This window comes from Neomonachus schauinslandi, chromosome 2 (assembly GCF_002201575.2).
Source record: "Neomonachus schauinslandi chromosome 2, ASM220157v2, whole genome shotgun sequence".
NCBI lineage: Eukaryota > Metazoa > Chordata > Mammalia > Carnivora > Phocidae > Neomonachus > Neomonachus schauinslandi.
The window spans coordinates 197,316,550-197,338,030 of NC_058404.1; the positions used below are offsets into that span (position 1 = coordinate 197,316,550).

General features: G+C 46.7%; 1 protein-coding gene across 1 annotated transcript; it reads right to left on the minus strand.

The window, feature by feature from the left end:
• Window positions 1-2,395: 2,395 nt before the first annotated feature.
• On the minus strand, window positions 2,396-21,428 carry LYAR (Ly1 antibody reactive). Its single transcript, XM_021677597.2, has 9 exons — window positions 21,297-21,428; window positions 15,632-15,806; window positions 14,173-14,287; window positions 10,415-10,522; window positions 10,205-10,288; window positions 6,618-7,065; window positions 6,204-6,290; window positions 3,157-3,242; window positions 2,396-2,712 (listed from the first exon to the last, which is right to left on the minus strand). The coding sequence occupies exons 2-9, from the start codon at window positions 15,751-15,753 to the stop codon at window positions 2,578-2,580; spliced, it is 1,185 nt and encodes a 394-aa protein (XP_021533272.1). The 5' UTR covers window positions 15,754-15,806; window positions 21,297-21,428; the 3' UTR covers window positions 2,396-2,577.
• Between the last annotated feature and the right edge of the window lie 53 nt (window positions 21,429-21,481).

Genomic DNA, 21,481 nt, shown 5'->3' on the forward strand with positions numbered 1-21,481 from the left:
GCCTCTTTCCTCAGATCACCTTCCTGCCCCACGGGAGCAAGCCGCCTGTACTCACCTGAAGCAAAATCAGTGCGGAGACCCCCGTGTGGATTTTGCAAAGTGGTCATGCAGGGTTCTCCACATTAATTTTGCTATCTTTTAACCTTTCTCTCATAAATGCCCCTCTGTCAGCGGCTGCTGCATTCTTAGGCTTCTGCATCGGCCCACGTCTAGCTGGGCTGACTAGTCGGTGCAGGGGGAGGGGCAGCCCTGGGTCCAGTCCTGCTTGGCCTCCCTCTCTGTGCTGAGCTGTGGCTTCCTCATCGGACCGCAAGATGCCTAGTGTGCTTGACGTTAAGGAGGGCCCAGCCCGGGACAGTCACACGTCTTCACCTTTCGGAGCGAACAATACAGCCCGTCTTCTCCCAAATCCTGCTTGTCAGCAGCATCATGGAAAACGGCAGTGCGCATGGCTGACAAATGCCAGGCAATGCCAGAAAGTAAGGTGTCCCATACGAAAACTGCGGTGTGTCCCAATGCATCCCTGGCAGGCTCAGGGATACCCGAGGGCCAGACCCAGCAGACCAGCATGGAAATAGGCAGAATATGGTAGAATTCAATCTTACACTCAACTTAGACATGAAGCTGTAAAGCCAGACACAAATATCATTAGATTGGTTTCTAAAGTCCCTGGGGCTCCAGTGTTGTGTTTGAGTCCAAGTCAGGCAGGCAGCTGCCAAAACCAAAGGGTGGTCTGTGTGCAGGGACCTCGGGAATGGTCTGCGGATTGTGCCCCTCGCCAGACCCAGAGGCGTGACTATACACCTGGGGAGCCCTTCCCACCACCAACTGCACCACTGAAGACATCTCTCCATGACACTGACCGTCAGAACCCGCATAGCTGGCCTTGCTTCGTCATCCCTGTGGGGCTTGAGGGGACTGAGAGGCCACCTCCTCCTGCCCTGGCGCATGGGCACTGGGCTAGCTGTCAGCCGCATTGCTGCCGGCTACTGCCAGCAAGTTCTAACTCGAGAACCTTGGGTTAACAGACGGGATGACAGCCTAAGTACATGTTTTCCTTAATTTTGCCACATTTGCCCGATCCTGCCTTAAATGCATCCCAGTAAAGGGGCGCCTGGGTGGCTCGGTTGGTTAAGCGTCTGACCCTCGGTTTTGGCTCAGGTCACGATCTCAGGGTCGTGAGGTGGAGCCCCGCATCAGACTCTGTGCTCAGCGGGGAGGCTCCTGGGGATTCTCCTTCCCTCCTCCTCTGCCCCTCCCCACCACGCCACCCCCACCCCGTGCGCGCAGGCTCTCTCTCTCTCTCAAAAATAAATCTTTTAAAAATGCATCCCGGTAAGGCTGCCAAAAAATGAAAACCAGCCCGGACCTTGAAATGCTGTGGAGCTTGCACTTGAACATGTAACTGGGAGGAGGGGGTGGGGAGTAGGTTCGCAGCCCCCACTGTGCACGGGGAGGACAGGGGGGCCAGAAGGCCTCCTGGACTGCACTCAGGAGTCCCTAATTGAGTGTGTGGTCTGGGTCAAGCCTCATTTTCCCCTTGGCTTTCCAGAATGTCTAAAGCCTCTCATGGCTCAAAAATGGTTACTGATAACGCGAACAGTAGTGCAGCAGCCACGAGGGAGCGACTGCTGGGTGTCGGGCACAGTGCTGTGCACTTTGCACATACTAGCTCGTTCACTCACAGCCCAAGAGGCACCGTTCAGACGAGAAAAGGGAGGTTCAGAGAGGTTAACTATTAAAGGACCAAGCCAGGACCCGACTCCAGACCCGATTCCAAAGCCTTCCTCCCTACACGGTGCCCCTGAATCCCATCGTCACGGCGGCACGTCCCCAAATCGGAATGGGACACGTCGCTGTTGAGCTCAGGGGGTGAGTAAGGGACAAAGCCTACTCCAATCTCAGCAAGTGGCAGGACACAGCTCTCCTCCGGCACCACATACCGGGACTCAGAATACCATGTCCGAGAGCATTTCCATCCAGTTGGAGCCCTGGGACAGCAACACAGCTAAGTGACGGGCTCTGTCTCAGGTGAGTGATTTCCCGTACGTGGTCACAGTCTGTCTCAGGCTGAAGCGGGACAGGGCAGGGCCACAGCGCGGACGGGGGACCGTTACAGACAAACCGCCTCTCAAGGGGGGGCGTTCTGGAGAGGCACAGGCTGTCAAACACTGAGGACTGTCGTGACCATCTCTGGACCAAATACTACAACTCACATGTTTTAACGACACAACAAACCCACCCAAACCTCTAATTAAAACTGTATAGAAGTGATGCAGTTAAAACAAATACTTTTTTGTCTGACCAAAGGAGGAATTTTTTTTGACTTGTCACATTTTTAAGTTTTCCACCATAAAAGTATTCTTTAAAGTACAATAATTTTCACCACCACAGATTTAGAATTTTGGGTAAGAATATATTTTCTCATAAAAGTTCTACCAAAAATAGACTTTTTCCTTAACTTAAAAATACAGCTTTGGAAAGCAAAATTGGAAGTTGTTATAATTCATTACATGTTTTATAAACAGCAGTGAAAGAAATCAACAGAACGGATTCAGTTTTTAAATATAAAAATGTTCATTTCAAAAGCTTGACTTTGTCCTTTAATAACTTAAAGGTGGGGTTCTTGCTGATTTTCTTGTTAAAGATGGCCAGGAGCTCCTCTTCAGACTTGTGATATTCATTCGTCACCGCATAATACTGAGCTAAAACCTTCACAAAGAAAAACAATCATCAAATGGGTGATTTTTCCTGAGAATTTACCTAGAACGTTCTTTCTTTAACCCAGAAGGAGGCCAACAGTAAAAAATAAAAGGAACCCAGGTACTGGTAGCACAGGTGTGTTCTGTGGGAATCCAGACACCTGCACACGTGGGAGCACCCCGCTGGGTGTGTGTTACCCCGAGACACAGAGTCAGACACAAAAACAGAAGAAACCACTGCTCTGGAATAAGCGAAAGAGAGCAAAATACCAAGAACAGTCATTTTCGAGTTTAATATGGGAGGAGTTTAATTCGCTGAGGAGCTAGTGAGCAGCTCGGACGTCACTGAGATACAAACAAATGTGCAGTATTTTAGATTAAACAAACAAACTGTACATCTTAAAATAAAGAAGGGGCTCTCCCCAGCTTCTGTACCTGGGTTCCGGCACCATACCTTTTTCCTTAGCTTTTTGATGGCTACTTCATTGTCTGGGGCCTGTTTCAGAACTGCTTTAATAGTTCCTTTCCAGTTGAACTTCCCTACAATATAAAGAATGATACGTCAAACATTTTGTTTTGGTGCGCTACCGGAGGGATAAAGAAACCATCTGGGTGACATATGTTTGCCACCCAGGAAATGAACCCACCCCTGATGGTACCGACTAGCAGGTGCCTGACCTGTCCGAGCACAGTGGCCGAAAGCCTGACTCGCCTTCCAGGACTCGCTCTCAGAGGGAGCGGGTCATGGAGGCATCCTAAGTACCATCACCACTACAAGAACAAAGCAGGAGGAATAAGCTTCCCAGTCTCAAGACTTCTGATGTAGTTACAGTGATCAAGACCGTGTGGTATTTGTAAAGGGACAGATACAAAGAGCAATGAAACAGAATTAAGAACCAGAATAGAACTACACAAATACGCCAAACTGATTTTTGACAAAGGCAGTTCAATGAGGTGAGAGCCTTCTCAACAAATGGTGCTGACGGACAAAGAAGTGAACCTTGTACTGAGTTTCATACTTTACATAAAAATCAACTCAAACGGGATCACGGGCTTAAGAATAAAATATAAAACTTTAAAACATTCAGGAAAAAATACGGAAAAAAAAAATCTTTGGGATCCCGGGCTAATAAGCAAACAGTTCTCAGACCTGGCACCAAAAGCATGACCTGTTAAACGGAAAATTACAAATGAGGCTTCATCAAAACTAAAAAATTTGCTCTATAAAAGATTCTGTTAATGGGGCGCTTGGGTGGCTCAGTCACTTGAATGTCTGACTCTTGATTTTGGCTCCGGGTCATGAGATCTAACCTGTTCCTGGGCTCTGCACGGAGCGTGGAGCCTGCTTGGGATTCTCTCTCTCCCTCTGCCCCCCACCCTCCATCATGTTCTCTTTCTCTCTTTAAAAAAAAAAAAAAAAAAGGGAGGGGCGCCTGGGTGGCTCAGTCGTTAAGTGTCTGCCTTGGGCTCAGGTCATGATCCCAGGGTCCTGGGATCGAGCCCCGCATCGGGCTCCCTGCTCCATGGGAAGCCTGCTTCTCCCTCTCCCACTCCCCCTGCTTGTATTCCCTCTCTCGCTGTCTCTCTCTCTCTGTCAAATGAATAAATAAAATCTTTAAAAAAAAAAAAGGAAAAAGGAAAAAATTTAAAAAAGATTCTGTTAAAAGAATAAAAAGACGGGTGCCTGGGTGGCTCAGTTGGTTAAGCGACTGCCTTCGGCTCAGGTCATGATCCTGGAGTCCCGGGATCGGGTCCCGCATCGGGCTCCCTGCTTGGCAGGGAGTCTGCTTCTCCCTCTGACCCTCCCCCTCTCATGCTCTCTCTCAAATAAATAAATAAAATCTTTAAAAAAAAAAGAATAAAAAGACACGCTATAAACTGAAGAAAAAAAAAAAACTTACAAACCACATATCCCACAAAGAATTAGTATTTAGGACTGGATATGTAAAGAACTCTCAAATCTTTAACAGTAAGAAAGAAAACCCAATATGAAAATGGGCAGGAGACAGGAACAGACGTTATAATGAAGAGATAACAGAGATGGTGCAAATAAGTACATGAAAAGATGTTCAACATCATTAGGGATAATAAAATCACCCCAAGCTATTACTACACACTTATCAGAATGGAAAAGAAAAATAGTACCACCGCCAAAGCCTGGCCAGGACGTGGGAGAATGGGTGAGTCTGACACTGCTGGGGTGATACTGAACGGTACAGCCACTCTAGAAAATGCTGGCAGTTCCTTTAAAAGCTCAATATGCACTCATCACACCACACAGCAATTGCGCTCCTGGACATTTCTTCCAGAAAAAGTCATGTGTGCTCCACACAAAAACCTGTACCTAACTGCTGACACAGCTTTATTCGTAGCAACCAGAGACTGGAAACCCACACGTCCTTCAAGAGATGAACAGTCAAGCAAACTCGTCCATCCATGCCATGGAGTAGGACTTAATGAAGGGACTGGATTACCAATTTGTGCAGCAACCTGGACATACCTCCCGAGAATAAGGCTGAGGGAAAAGAGTTAATCTCAAAAATTCACATACTAAATGATGCCATTTGGGTAACGTTCTGAAAGTACGAAATTACAAAAGTGGTGGGCAGATCAGTGATTGCTGGGGGCAAGTGGGGTGGGGGAGAAACAGACATGCTCCACCGGGCCCCCAGTGGGGCTCCCTGTGGCGGTGGGAACCTTCCTCTTGACTGCACTGATGTCAGCACCCTGGTGGAGACACTTAGTTGTGCAGGGTGTGACCCTTGGAAGAAACTGGGAAAAGGATACATGGATACTTAGGCCTCTTTTTACTTCTTACAACTGCAAGTGAATCTACTATTGTCTTAAAACAACAACAACAAAAAAGGAATTTTAAAAAGCCTCATAGGTTCCAAGTCAGGTGTGGGTGGATTCCAAGCTCAGAGGTCTAACCCAGCGTAGGCGGTTACTGAACCTCCATTAATAATAAAGCCTCTATTTCCATTGGAATCCTGGGGTCTCTTCTTGATCAGCAGGACCCCAGGGAATGCTTCGAGCTCAAGGAAGTAGGAGCAGCTCTGTGGAGGAGGCAGCATTTTAGAGGAACGATGAAGGCCAAGGACTGGATTCTGACAGGTACACATTGTGGCTGAGGGAGTTCCAAGCAAGGAGATGTGGGGAACAGCTAAGTCTGGGGGGCACTTCTAGGAAAGTAAGGGGGGCAGGGTCAAGGGAAGCAGGGAGAAAGGAAAGGGAACATGGTCTCAGAAAGCCATGCTGGGTTTATCTTCAGGTCCAAAGATCATGTATTTCGAGTCGAGACAGTTTTACCCTTGAAGCCAGACAGACACTGGAGAGTGACCCACAGAGCTCTCCCCGGCTCCTCAAGAGCCACACCCTACCTGAATCTGCTCTGTCTTCCAGACAGTGCCTCTGGAGGGGAGGATCTGCCTGAAGGCCCCGGGTCATCTCCCTCTTCCCCACCCTGGGGGGGCAGACCTCTCCAAATGACAGCAGTGATACCTTTTGCAGGAGCCTCATGGTTTTCCGGTTCTCCACCCTCAGGAGGTCCTGAGACCTTTCTCTGTTTCTTCTTAGAATTTGTGTCATCTAGGTAAGTAGAAAGATTAAAAAAAAAAAAAAAAAGATTTGCATTTATGATAGCAGCTACTATTTAATGGAAGGCACGCATGGCCAAGCCGTGTACATCCGCCACCTTGCCCACTGCCCAAGCAGCCCAGCACCGTGGGCTTCTCCTCCTCCACGTCATAGGAACACATGGCGAGTTGAGAGGTGCTCACTGGCCTGGTCTGAGCCCAAAGCTTATGCTCTTTGCCTTACTTGGTTCAAATGCGAGGTCTAACAGATTGCACCCAGCCCCAATTCACTGCTTTACGATCTGCTTCACAAAGCCCAGAGCATACGCTAGCCACACACCTTCCGAGTGCTTCTGCTTTCTCTTCCCAGGCCGGGCTTTCGTGGGCTCCTCCTCGGCGTCTCCCGCGTGGGCCCCAGCTCCATCCTCTGCCCTGTCAGCGGCCCCCTTGGCCTTGCCCGCCTTGCTCTGGCTCTTCTTCCCTGCAGAGCCCGGGACCTCCCCTCCGGCCTCCTGCTCGGCCTCCTGGCCTGTTTTGTGCTTTTTAGGCTTCTGATTCTTTGAATTCTCTTGGTGGTTTTCTAATTTTAGTTCTTTCTTCTCTTTTTTCCTATTCTTCTGCCTTTCTTCCTTCCTTTCTCTTTTATTCTTCTTCACCTCTGCTTGCTTTTCTGTGCTGTCACGTGTTCCAGAGGCTGGGACCTTGGCGGAGACCTCTGTGTGGGGCAGGCGGGACGGGCTGGCCGCCTGGGTGAGGGGCTGCTGGTCTTGACCCTTACTGACTGCTTCCTTATTACGAGGCAAAACCGAAAGACACATAAATACTCATTCCAGACCGTTGTTCACGTCACTGCACATGTCTACTGAGCAAATTGTTCCAAGAAAAATGTCTACTACTTACCATTTTATAACTCTGACCGCCCCCCCAAGAACTAAAACATAGCAGTAAATATTATCAAATGGAAAAAAACTTCCCCCGGCCCACACACCACCCTGCATTTAACAGACATTTTCATTCCACTGGAAAAGTGAAGAATCCTTATGTCACTTAAGCTAGACCTTTAATTTTAGTGAGCACTTAGGTGTGGCAGAAACCATGGGATTTACGCATCTGCAGACCTGGGTTCAAGCACCAGCTTGGTTAATTACTAGCCGGGTGACTCAGGGCAAGTTATTTATCTGCTCCGAACCGATTTCCTCACTGATAGAATGAAAGCTAGTAAGATGTACCTTATACAGCTGATGTATGAATAAAATGGGAAGTTATGGCATGTGCTAATAGCAGCTCACGGGGCTCAGTAAGTAGATTGAGGATGCTCAAATAAGCCACTTAATGTACAGAAAAGGTTCTGTAAACTCTGCAGTACTAGACAGGTCTCATCTACTCATTATTCTGCACAGAGGATGACCCTTGGAGGAAGGGTCTCAGGGACACGTGGAGTAAGGACGCAGAGGAAGCTAAGGAGCTACATGCCCTGGAGTAAGATAAACCTCCACCTGCTGCACAACCTTATTTGAGCCAGCACACAGATCCGACTGAGAACAGACTCCAGCAGAACGAGCCCCACTGTCTGCTGCACCCCCCCCGACTCTGAACATATGCTGGTCTCCATGACAGCCCTTTCTCGAGATGGCCCCAGCACAGCCCTGAACTGCTTCGTGAGTCCTAACGCGTCTGGGCGGAGCTGCTTCAGGAACCGCTGGACTCCTCACCTAAGACCTGCACCCCAGTCCCATCTTCATTAGTTACTGGCCAGGTGATAGGCCAAGTCACCTCCAGTCTTCTTCCTTTGGGATCCTGGGTCTCAAGGAGGGAGCTCCTACCCCCCAAACTGAGCCAAAAAGGACTGGCTTTGACTCACGCCTCATTCGGTGCTCAGCCCTGGCTGAGAGCACAGCCCCCAGGAGAGGAACAATAAGCCTACTAGCTGCCGTTTCCCCAGGAGCTCAGGGAAATCAGCCAGGCCAGGCACATGGCGGGCGGGCAGGGAATGAGCTCAGAAACAGACTCAGGAGGACGAAGAGGGCAAAGTCGCCTTACTCCTGGCCTGCAGCCTCATTCCTATCTTATAGTCAGGCACTGTTATGACCACCGCGAGCCACAGCCCTCAGCCTCCCTTCTGCCCAGTTCAGACCATGTCTCCAGCTGGTGCCTTCGCTCTGCACCCAGAGCGGGGGGATAGTCACCCCATCTTGCAGCCACTCGGTAATGGGTGAACAAACTCATCCCCCATCTTCTTTCTACTTCATTCCAGACTCTGTTTAAATGTGGTCTCTTCAGTGATGCCTTCGTTGACCCTCTTTCTGAACAGAGCCCCTCCCACCCCGCACCCCTCCTCCTGCTTTCCATTTCTTCCTCGAGCTTCCCACGCCCTGTCCTGCTGTTCTGGCCCAGATCGACATACACAGTCATCTGTCCCACACTGGGACACAGCTCTGCGAGGGCAGGACTTCGGCCTGATTACGGCTGCCTGCGCAAGGACCAGGCGAGCTGTGCTGGGGCAGAGGAGGCCTCACCAGACGAGGACACAGGGCCTCCAGCTGGCTGGATCAACACCAGGGGCAGAGTGGCAATAGCTGTGTTTTACAGAGCTCAGTTACCATGAGCTGTGTACTGATTATTCATTTATTCCGTAATACGCTCACGGTTTCAAAAGGGAAATCAGAAAAAACTTTTTTTTTGAACTTTGCAATAAACTAAGTAATCCAAATCTTTGATTCTTACTTAAAAATAATGGAAATAACCTTTAGAAGGCACGTGCCACAGAAATGCTAATTATATGACTGGTGACGGTGCTCACTCGGGCAGCACACGGACTACAATTGGAATAATGCAGAGATTAGCGTGGCCCCATGCAAGGACAGCATGCACAGAACTGCTTCTAAGATTTCAAAGGCCCAATTTGTATGTCGTGAAAGAGACAAATGCCAGGACAATTTCACTGCCCAAACTATTCTAGGTAAGTCAGTCAACTCCCAGCAACGTGAGTAGAATAAAATACGGTCAGAAAACCCCACTGTTGTTTTTAAAACTACTAATGATGTAAGTCTCCAAACGGGATGTAAGTCTCCAAACGGGATGTAAGCTCCAAGTAGGAGCAAAGTGCAAATGAATTAATGGGGAAAAAAATTTTAATTTAACAATGTCACGAATAAGGTGGCCACACAATATCAAACCAAGACTCTCTGCATGGAGTCCACATCTAGGGCTCTCTCAGATCGAACCTGAGAGGTGGTTAACTGAATTACTCCAGTGGGGTTCTCATTCCACAGAGGGAAGGAGACAGATGCTTAGCAGGTGCCCACTACCCACAAGCACCCACAGAAAGGGGTGCTTTCATAGCCTCAGCTGCTTTAATCCACGTATGGGGCCTTCTGTGAACCCCTCACCTAAAAGAACCCCTAGTCACTCCTATGTCCTCACTGTTCTCTTCATGGCACTGTCGCCACCTGAGATATTATACATTTTTTGTTGAAGGCCTGGCACAGATCAGGTGCTCACCAAGTACTGAATAAATGCATGAATAGGACTATCCATTTTTCTTTAAGACAAGGAAACTGAGGCTCAGAGAGGTTAAATAAAGTGCCCAAGATCAAACATTTGGCCAACAGCACAGCAGGGGTTCAAACCAGGTCTGTCAGACACCCAAAGCTCCTGCTCTTTCCAGTACATCCCACTGCCTGGTTTCTAAGCAAATTGTCTCATGTTAGCTGGTACCATTATCAAACATTGGGATTAAATACCTTTCTCTGCACAATAAGGAAATCTTCTCTGCAGTGCATTCAGTTTATTCTTTCCCATAAATGAAGGCACAAAGAGGCTCTCTGAAAAAGAAGGCTGTCTTGACCTCCAAAAATAAGACATTCCCATTTCATTATTACTAATCACTTTTACCACACTGCAAATCTAAAATTAGATCTGACTTACATTGCTGGAAGCTTCAGAAAAGATATTCCACACCTGTTCCAGAATAGATTCATTATGAACTTTTAAACTGTTCTTCATCCAATTCTGTAAGGAACAAAGGAAAAAAAACAAACACCCATTTGTTCCATTTTGACAGGTACATGGCATGCTCCATCACCAATGGGCCGCCACACATCCCCTCCATTTAGGGAAGGCACCGCAAATCCATACCTGAAATTTTGCCTTTTTCCTGGGAACGTTGTCAAAACCACTAATTTGCTCTAAAAGTTCTCTCACTTTGGGGCTGACATTGGGTCTTTTTACTAATTCATTAATTTTCTACAAAAAAGGAAGATAAAACAAAAATAATAAACAACTGGCACAGGAGTTTCATGAAAGCCAAATTAAGTGTCCTTCCCATGGCTAGAGGTTTCTCATTCCAAGGCTAGATTTTACGTTAATGTTGTCCATGCTTACAAATTCACCACAGTACTAGAAGTCCTAACCAGAGCAATTAGGCAAGAAAAAGAAATAAAGGCATCCAAATTAGAAAGAAGTAAAATCATCTCTGTTCATAAATAATTTTGTCTTACCTGTAGGACACCCTAAAGATTCCACAAAAAATCCCATTAGAACCAATAAATTCAGCAGTCACAGGATGCAAAATCCACACTTGAAAATTAAGTTCTAGATTTCTATACACTAACAAACACTCTGAGAATAAAATTAAGAAAACAACTCCATTTACAATAACATCAAAAAGAATGAAATACTTAAAAATAAATAATCATTAAGGGGGGGAAGACTTATATGCTGAAAACTGTAAACCTTATTGAAAGAATTTAAACAAGACACAAATAAGGGTTCCTGGCTGGCTCAGCTGGAGGAGTGTGTGACTCTTGATCTCAGGTTTGTGAGTTCAAGCCCCACGTTGCATGTACAGATTACTTAATAATTAATGTTTTTTAAAAAAAGATGATTTAAAAAATAAACAAAGAAGACACAAATAAATGGAAAGACATCGTGTGGGTTGAAAGACTTAGTATTAAGATGGCAATACTAACCAAAGTGATGGACAGATTCAAATGCAATCCTATGAAAATCCAATTGACATTTGTGGGTTTTTTGCAGAAATAGGAAACTCCATCCTAAAATTCACATGAAATGTGAAGGGACACCAAATAGCTACAATAATCTTGAAAAAGAATAAAGTTGGAGGCCTCATGCTTTCTCGTTTCAAAGCTCAGCACAAAGCTAGCGTAATCACAAAAGCTTGGCACTGGCATAATGATGGACATGTCAACCAGTGTGAAAGGGCAAATATTGTATGATTTCACTTATATGAAGTCCCTAGAGTAGTCAAATTCAGAGAGAGAGAAAGCAGAATGGTAGGTGCCAGGGGCTGGGGAGGAGGGAACATGAGGAGTTAGTGTTTGACAGGGACTGAGTTTCAGTTTGGGAGATGAAAACATTCTGGAGATGGATGGTGGTGATGGTTGTACAACAGTGTGAATGTACTTAATTGTATACTTAAAAATGGTTAAAGTGGTAAATGCTATGTCATGTGTAACTTGCAATTTTTTAAAAACTTGGAAAAAAGGGCGCCTGGGTGGCTCAGTCGGTTAAGCGACTGCCTTCGGCTCGGGTCATGATCCTGGAGTCCCGGGATCGAGTCCCGCATCGGGCTCCCTGCTCAGTGGGGAGTCTGCTTCTCCCTCTGACCCTCCTCCCTCTCGTGCTCTCTGTCTCTCATTCTCTCTCGCAAATAAATAAATAAAATCTTTAAAAAAATAAAAAATAAAAACTTGGAAAAAAAAGAAAATAAACCAAAAGTATCAAACAAAAATGACTATTACAGACTAGGAAATTACTTGAGGACCAAGACGACAAGCAGCATTAAGACCTAATAAATAAATCTGAAATGGCAAGAACAGAACAGAGATGAAAATTAAATTAGTGACCTAGGAAATGCTTACAGCAATCTCAGTGAAGGCAGAGGAGAAAGATAGTTATTAAAGCAAGGGCAATGACAGCACACAAGACAGATGGTCACCCATGAGCCAACAGGACAAATCAATATAACATAATGCAGGACAATGGTCTGCGTTAGGAAAGAAAGCTACATATAAACAGACCAGAAAAAATGGATACAGGAGACTAAGAGAAGGGGGAGACAAAGACTCTGTAGGCCCTCAGGCAGAAAAACAAATCAAGACAATGACACAGGTGAACAAGGACGAAGTCACGGTGGCTGGGCACTGGCCAGAATGGCACGAGTGTCAGAAGAGACAAGGGCACTGGTGACAAAGCTCGGAGGAAAACACCGTGGCCCAAGCAAGCGGGCGACCTCTCCCTGACCCATCTATCCACTCTGTGAGCACAGAGACATCTAGAACGATGCTCCGAGAACAATAACACTGACAGGATTCCAAAATTCTGTCTTTAAAACTGAAGGGTTTAGGATTGAAAGAAAAGAACAAAACCCCCAAGTCCAGCTGTCAGGAGAGGTCACAGCCGGCTCGGTTTATTCTCCCAGCATTCCCCATTTAGCCTCATCCATCTGTTCACACGGTCAGCTAGGGGCTCAGGGAGGAGTCCGACAGCTGGTGGGCAGGTGGACCAGGACAGAAGCTGAAGGACAGCTCTTGATCTAGAATATAGTGAGAGCGCGACTGAAGCCTGACAGTTTACAGCAGGCCCTAGCAAACCTCTACTGTAAAGGGCCAGGTAGTACAGATTTTAGGCTTTGCAGATCACCTGGTTTCTGTCCCAACTACTCAGCACTGCCCTGGTAGCTCTAAGTAACAACATACAACATGCAGACAAATGGGCATGGCTGTGGTGGGCTGCAGCCTGTGGACCCCTGCCTTTAGAGGATTTCATTGAAGACGTGGTAGAACTCCCACACCCAGGTACCGCAAGCTCGGGGCCTAGAATGTCATCTGTTTCTTGAGGGGGATCAAGATATAGTACGAGCCCAAAAGTGAGGCTGGTGGTCGCCGGTCTAAATATCTTTGTTAAAAAAAGGAGTTTCTCAATCTGCACCAGGCACCTAGTTCTTTGTGAATGGAGGATTTTGCCTCCCAGGAGTTTGCCAACTCAGTAAGGTAGTGAATGCCAGAAAACCCACATTTAAACTCTAACATTAAAGGGAGCTAACTATTATTTATTCGGTTTCTAGGAGAATAGAGAATTTCCACGAAGACGGCATTTGTCTTTTCTTTTTTTTTTTTTTTTTAAAGATTTTACTTATTTATTTGACAGAGAGAGAAAAGGGGAGAGAGCACAAGCAGGGGGAGTGGCAGACAGAGGGAGAGGGAGAAAGCAGACTCCCTGCTGAGCAGGGAGCCCGACTCGTGGCTTGATCCCAGGACCTTAATTTAAGATCATGACCTGAGCCGGAGGCAGACGCTTAACCGACTGAGCCACCCAGGCACCCCTGTCTTTTCTTTCTCCTGCCTTCTATTCTGAATCCTTCCTGCTATCTGTTCTGTAAATGGTGGGTACCATCTCTCAGTGAATTAGGGATTTTGCTGCTTTTGCCATTTTTACTGTGCATGTTTCCATTTTATTTAAGTAGAAAATTACTTATATTTATGAAAATATCTTTATTTTGCCCTTTTCTGATGACTGATAGGTGTGGCAGATTACAACATGGTTTATGTGATAAAAGCTGAATTATCACTAGAAGCAGATAAAAATTAGAAAGCTTCCATTCAGCCTCATAGCCAAGGAAAAGATAGTGAGAATTCTAAAACATTTTTGCGAGAAGTCTGCAAAACATATGGGTTAAAGACAAAATACACCGCAACTGTATTAACAGAGAAATAAAGAACTCTTTGTCATGATTCAGTTGTTCAAAACCTCATTCTGTTCCAAGACATGAGGTTTCTGCGTCTTGCCTGCACATATGATGCGGTTGTTCTTAGGCTTCCGGAGAAAGCGGAAGATGTCAGAAGAAGCTACCTGATGAATTAGAAAGACCTTACCTGAATCCATGCCTGCTGTTTAATATCGCCTTTGTGGGTTTTACCTTCATAACCTTTGCCACCATACTTCTGTTCTTCACTGATGCACTTGACGTGGTTTTTGTAGTCATCACCCCTTCAAAGTGATAGAAAGTTCCACCATCAGACTGGTTCCCAACTGGAGGCTCCATCTGATGCTCACATGCTGCTCCTGCCTTCTGCACGCCAGTTTTACTATGCTTATCACCTCCTTCCTCCAAACTGTTCAATATAAAGCCCGCCCCCAAACTGTCTACCCATTTTTATACAAATGTCTTAAACCCCACTGAAAGGCAGTATTTTTTTTTTTTTTTTGGTCCTAAGTGAGTATATATAGAATATAAGAAAGAAAAGTAATTCTCTGCAATGGGGTGGCTTTAGCTTAAGCAACAAAATCCCTATGATTTTCTGGTAATATAGTAGGCCGTCACTAATTCGTTGTAGAATAAGTTAAAAGCTGGAGTAAAATGGTGGTATCTTGTCACTAAAAAGTTCTAGATGTGCAAGTCTTGGCAAACAAGGAGACTTGGTTCTGTCTCCTACGATCATTTTGAAGCTCCATGGGATCCTTGGGGAAATGTTTGGGACCAGGTCCCCCAATGAAAAACAACCCAATTTTCACCTGTTTTAAAGATCAGGCTTCCTCCCAGGATTAGTTATGAACAAAGTCTTTAGCAGTTTCTGAAAGTTGTTTTTAAAAAATCACTGCTCTAGAATGAAATTAAAATGGACTTTTAGCAAATGTCATCCAAACACCACAGAGGACACTGAAGCCGATGCACCAAAAACTGCCTTTGCATGTAAACCGTGTGAAGCTGAAGGGGACTCAGTAGAAGACTGAGGTGAGCCGTCTGCAAATAATGACCCACCTCAGGAAAGAGTAGGCAAGCAAGTCAAAGATCTGTCCTGCCCCCACGCCCTAGTCCTCACCTTTCCAGAGACGCCTCAGTGGAAGTACCTGACACACTCGGGGGCCAGGAGCTCACTCCTACCACCATCTGTGAACTTCTAGGGGGGCCAGGAGCTCACTCCTGCCATCATCTGTGAACTTCTAGGGGGGACCCAGTCTCCCCCGAGGCCCCCGCTACTGTGAATGAGTCAGCTCTTTTTCTGGTTTCTAAATCCAGCTCTTCAGTGTGACCAGCGCACCGTACTCCTGAAGCCTTATGATGGGTGGTCACCTCTCAGGGTCTAATAATGGTGGCTAGGAGGTGTCGTTGAGTGCCACCGACGGACCAAATGCTCCAGACATCCTCAGCCCCCCTCCCTTTATCTTCTCTTTGGACTGTCCTTAGAAAGCAAATAGGCTGTAAAGCACTTTTTTTCTTAATTTCTTTCCTTAAACTTGCCTCCATTTTTTTTTTTAAGGCTTCATGGGGCCAGGGCTTCTAAAACTGGTCTGGACCTTTACTTTGATCTACATGAATTATGTAGAACTTACCAGAAATCTTTACCGCAGTCAATGCAAGACAAGCATTCACAGTTCCTGCAAATAGCCACATGCTTTTCCACTTGTACTTTCTTCACTGATTCACCACATGCATTGCATGTAAAAAATACCATTTTTAGCTAAATGGTGAAGTATTCTCTATCCAAGGCAGGTTTGAAGTCTTGTCCTAAGAGAAAATTAAAAGAAAGGAAAAAATAATTATCGTAATCTGAAACTTCTATTCCCAATAAACAATCATACAGCTCACTTTTCAACCATAATTTCACATAAAATAGCTACAAAAAACAGAATCAAAGTTGATTAGCAAACTACATAAAACTCTACCAGCATGTAAGTGAAGTTATTACGAACAGTGATAGCGGCTGGCATTTGTTAAGCACATGCTTACCATGTGCAGGCCTGTTCTAAGAGCTTTATACATATTACCCTATTTAGTCTTCATAGCAACCCTGTGAGGGAAGGACTGTTACTGTGCACAATTTACATGGCGAGTGGACACAGAGATTAAGTTACTTCTCCAAGGTCACACAGTAGCAGACCCAGGATTTAAATTTGGCAGGCTGGCTCTCCGGAAGAAGTTTTAGGGGCATTAAGCAAAATGTCTTACCTTTTCTAATGTTAAGCTCGCTTGCCCACCTCCCCCTTGCCTTTAGATGTGAACTGCCAAATTATTTCAGAACACAGTGAGTGGGGAATTCAGGAAGGATGTCTAAATGAAGAGGTCTAAATATTTCTGAAGAGGTCTTATATGAAATGACGAGGTCTAAATGAAGAGGTCTAATGAAGAGATCTAAATATTTCTCAAAGCACAGAAAACATTCATATAGGCATGACTGTGTATCCACAGGTGTTAAATATGAGGATGTGCCCCTCAGTTTTAGTAGACAGGGAGTAGGTGAGGGAGGGGCCACCTTCATGTGGCTTCTTATCAGATCAATAAAGAAGTGGAACCATGTATCAAGGTGTCCCAGCTGCTGGGCACTGAATTACTGGACGGCATTCAGACCCACGTGTCCCAAGCATTGCTCCGAGATTTAGTATGTCTGTTGCAAATACATAACCACAATTTACAGATTTCATGGAAACACTCCTGTGCTCAACAAAACACAAATTCATCCAAAAGTATTACAGAGTCACAGTAACTTTCCATGGCTACATAATTTTTTAATCACTACATCCTTAAAGAATATTGTCATTTTATGTTATAAATGAGTTTCACAGCAAAAATATTGACAACTGTTTGATCCAGCACCTTTTTCCTCCTTATTATAAAGGCGAAGGTGAGGGTCAAGTAAACTGGTGCACTCTGATTTGTACAGAAATCCTTCAGCACAGATGAGCAGTTGGGTTCACAAGAGAATTCCCATGCACGAAATCATGCTCTCTCTTCCACTCCCATGTTCTGGGTCACTGTCAGGGCTTTCCCTTGCCTTTAGCCTTGAATGGAAATGTACATCCTGGCTGCAACCCCAGGGTTTACAAAGGCCCAGCCATCTCTCGTGGAAGCCTCTCGCCCTGTGGGGCACTGCTGGACATCAGCTTGCCTGATACGCTACATACAAAGGCAGGTCCCCGGCTCCGGGTTCCCCTGCACAGCTTGCCATCGGTGTGGCAAGGGAGGGCACGTGGTCAGCTGCAGCCTCGCACCCAATCCAGATGGAAGCGAACATGATTGTTCTGGGATGTGAGGTAACCACGACTATCTCTCATCTGGTTATCGTAAAGATGGTCAGCTAGTCACAAGTGCTAGGGAGCTGCCATCACGTGGACTACGACCCAGCTCCCTCCAACCCTGCGTTCTGCAGGCCGCAGATGGACACTCAATGGCAGACAATGAGATGGCCAGCTGCTCTGCCTCACAAGGGGAGAACAAAGGCCAGAACGAGAACCAACATGTTATTCAATAGTCTGTGGGGGCACTTTTGTGTAAGAACGAGAGCAAATCGTTAATTCGTCACCAAGAAATGGATGCCATTGTAACCACAAGGTACAAGCAGCTGCGTTAAGCCAAATTATCTGCTGAAAAATTTAAAAGTACTTTCATTATGAAATCCAATGATGAAAAATACCCCCTCGAACTTAAGCTATGGCCTAGAGCTTTCTGACTTTCATTGCAGAAGTCTGTTGTTTCTCGATTGAGGGGACGAGGGGAGGGGAGGTGATTTTGGCAAGCTTTGAGAGCCAACTGGGAGACTCAGTCTGTCACAGAACGTCAGGAATTCAAGGCCCAGGGAGGATGGCTGGAAACAAAACGTATCAACTGAAAGAAGCAAGTGATGTTGACAAAAAAGATGCTCGGAATATCTGTGCAAAACATGTTATCTCTCCGGGGATTAGCCATGCACGGTGTAAACGTCAATTCAGAAGAGGACTGGAATTTGGTCACATGTCCCATTGGAAAAATACCCTTCGACCCTTTTCATTTGGTCTTTTGTGGCAAATGTTCACATTTAGAAATTTGTGGGGTTTTTTTTCTTTTTAAGCAGAACGGATAGCTTGTGGGAAAGTCACAACTCAGTCTCTCAGCGCCTCAGGGATTTTTAGAGCCACCGCTGCATTTTTACACTTGATCTCAAATGGGGACAGTGTGGCCACCTGCTTGTTAACGAGATAAGGTTTATAAGGAGCTTACCCCTCCCTTATTTAGAGCCCTGAGGACACGACAGCAGTAGCCAAGAGTCACCTTGATGATGCCTCATATCTGAACACCTTTCCTGTATGCAGTAAACACGTGGGGGGGGGGGGGGCTGCAAGGACAGCAAGCTCCGAACCATCCTAACTGCACAGCGGGCAGGGTGGCCCAAGTCTTAGTGCAGGCTTAACAATTGCAGAAGCATAAATGCTACAAGCTTACAAAAAGATGCCTTCTGAAAAGTCAGTCCCGCTGATGGAAGATAGCAAGCACTGCCTAGAACAAAAAATGAAACATACTCAAATTTCACAAAAGTAAATGTGAAAGAACTTTAAATAAACTTTCATATGGATATTTTTGGTAAATTTGTAACATTTACACTTCAGAAACTTGGAAAGCTGGAAACAAGCTGTATTAAGACTTTTAGGACACCCTGTCTGCAGGGCTCAGATACTACATATTTCAACATTTAGTCCCAAGTGTAAAGACGTGATGGCATTCTTTATGGGGCTGAGCCTAAATACGGATCCCCTTTTCCTTCCCTGGCTCCCCAACTCTCTGACGGCAAGGCCAGGTCCCAGTATAGCCACAGAGATTCTTTGTACTCTTCCTTCTAGAGGTGGACACATGAAAAGAGAAAGCAGTGTTCGTGCACTGGTCAAGAGCATACTCGGGTTCTCACCCCAGGTAAGTCACTGTAATTCATTTTGGCAGACCTTTGGTCAATGCCAAGTGTGCATCAGGATCCAGATACACCTGGGTGCCTTCCGCAAAGGAGACCAGTCAGTCCCTGTGTGAGCTTCTGGCTGTCTACTCATCTGTCTGGTCAACTTACTGAGCTCTCAGCAGATACCATAACCCAAGAAAAAGATGACGTATTACAAAATACGATCATTAGCTCTCCATACAGCCATTTCACATTAACAATCATAACTGCACCCAACACCTCCAGAACAGGTGTGATCACACCACCACCCCAGCATCTGTAAGAGAAAATGGAGGCTCAAAGAGGTTAAGTGATTAGGCTGGAGACACAGGGAGTGGGAGAGGTGGCCTGAGACAAGCCCAAGCTTCTGCCGTGCCTTGTCATCTTGTCATGTTTGTGGCCATTTGTTTGGCCATTACTCAGCATGTGGGACCCTGAGACCCTCACCCCAAAAGAAAAACAACAACAAAAAAAAGCAAAAACAAAAAAAGACCCTACAATGACCTTCCATTTTACACTGAAAGGATTCTAAGGTCCTCACACATTGAGCAAGGATACCACTGTGTCACAGCTGAAAATGTCAGGTGTTTGAAAATGAGGCTGAGTTGAGGCGAGCAAGTGGCAACAATAAGGGGCTGGGAACTTGAGAGGGACTTGGGGCACCTCAGGCTCCTCTTAACAGGATGGTGGCCACGTTCTATTGAATGTTCTGTTGACTCAGGGCCAGAGATCTGAGCTGGAGCCTGCACCTGCCAATGAAAAATGACCTCAAGCTATCCTAACTTTCCAGATTCTGTTCACCTATAAAATGGGTCTAATATCTAATAGGAGATAGGAAAGATTCATCCTTACCCAATGGTAGAAAGGATTTCTTATGACCTATTAATTTGCCCATCAATGCTATTACCCCCGGTCCCCTCCTAAACCCATGTCTCTTAAACATGACCCTCACTCATCTAGCTTCATAAATTCACTCATCTCCTCTGGCTCCCCGCCCCATGGGGGCCTACTCTACCACCCTGTTCCCCGATACAAGGACCTCACCTTTAGTTCTGGAATTGCGATTTGGAGTTCTCTTTAAACCTTCCTGCCTCTACATTTTTATATGGTTTATTTTTACAAAAACTACATTCACTATTCTCAAAACATTCTCTCACAGACATGTGCACATAGACCTAAACCCCACCACCACTGCTAAAACAGCCCACTTGGGGGGGGGGGGGCAGGCTGGCAACCTCAGCACAATCCCCAATGAGCCCCCCGTGACCTCCAACAAGTCACTGTCCCCTCTGAACTTCAGGTTCTCCCATCTGTGAAACAAGGGGTCAGGAGCCCCTTCCAGGGGTAGAATTCCAAGAAACCAAGAGTATGGTGCAAGGGAAGGACAGAGGAATACACACTGTCCACCATCTTGCCTAAGCCCCTGAATGTGAGGTGAGGAGGCTCTCCATGTGCATTCACCCTATGAGTAGGTACATCTAGCTCCACTTAACAGATGAGCAGAGGGAGGCTGGGAGAAGTTGAGCCATGTCTCTCCACCTCCCCACGCACTACATCACCAGCATCCCTTCACTGGTGTAACATCCGTGGAAGTCTACCACGTGTCAGACACTATGCTAGGCCCTGGGGGCCTGGGGGTGCTGTGTGGGTCCCAAGTGAGCCCTCTTCAGGGAAGCGAGCCTTGCAAGTACACCCCACCTGTCTCCCCAGAGGGTAGGCGCTGCAGAAAATCCTGACATTTACTGGTCCAGGTGCCAAGCTCTGTCCTAGGTGGTTAATAAATTTGTGCTCATGTACTCCTTGCAACACTCCTCCGAGTTAGGTTCTATAGTATTCCCTTTTGATAGACCAAGACACGGAGCACAAAACGATTAAGTAACTTGCAGAAGGCCACACATCCAGTTAGTGGCAAACCTGGACTCCCAGGCAGTTATATACAGCGGCCCTAAGTCGGTGGTCTCAAGCACTGTGCCCTAAGGCCTCCTCCTTAGGGGCAGAGCTCCCCAAGCCTCGGGGAGGACGACAGCCTTGTCCCCAACACGCAGCATGCTGAAGCCCAGTCCCGCGGTGACCCTGGACAGAAGGGGTTCCCGGCACGAGGACCCTTCCGTCTTAAAACCGGGAAGAATCGGTCATCTTAAGTCCAACCCTCCTTCCACCACCCAGACAGAGTACGAGGGAGATCTGAATGGGCCGCCTCCTCCTTCCGTGGGTAAGCCCAAGGAGGGGCTCTAAAGGTGGAAACGCAGGCATCGGCCCCACCGCCCGCTCCTGAGCCCCAGCCTCCCGGGTCGGACCTCTGGGCCGCCGCCCCTCACCTCTCAGCCAGCGCCCGCCAACGGCTTCAACCCGCCGCGAGGAGCACGTGGAAAAGCCGCCGCCCGACCAGCGCCGCAGCCGCCTCCCTCCAGATCGTCCCGGCGCAGAGCTCGCCTCGGGGCCGCCTCCCGCGCCTGCGCGCCGCGGCTACACTCCCGGCGGAAGCGACGGCCCCGGAAGCCGG

What these genes read in the sequence shown, in the direction of transcription:
- LYAR (XM_021677597.2), bottom strand. Translation starts at nt 15,753, where the DNA reads ATGGTATTTTTTACATGCAATGCATGTGGTGAATCAGTGAAGAAAGTA. An exon ending in GGAAAAAGGCAAAATTTCAG is followed by an intron (nt 10,289 to 10,414) that starts GTATGGATTTGC and finishes TGTTCCTTACAG; the next exon opens with AATTGGATGAAGAACAGTTT. An exon ending in TTTCTGAAGCTTCCAGCAAT is followed by an intron (nt 7,066 to 10,204) that starts GTAAGTCAGATC and finishes CCTCGTAATAAG; the next exon opens with GAAGCAGTCAGTAAGGGTCA.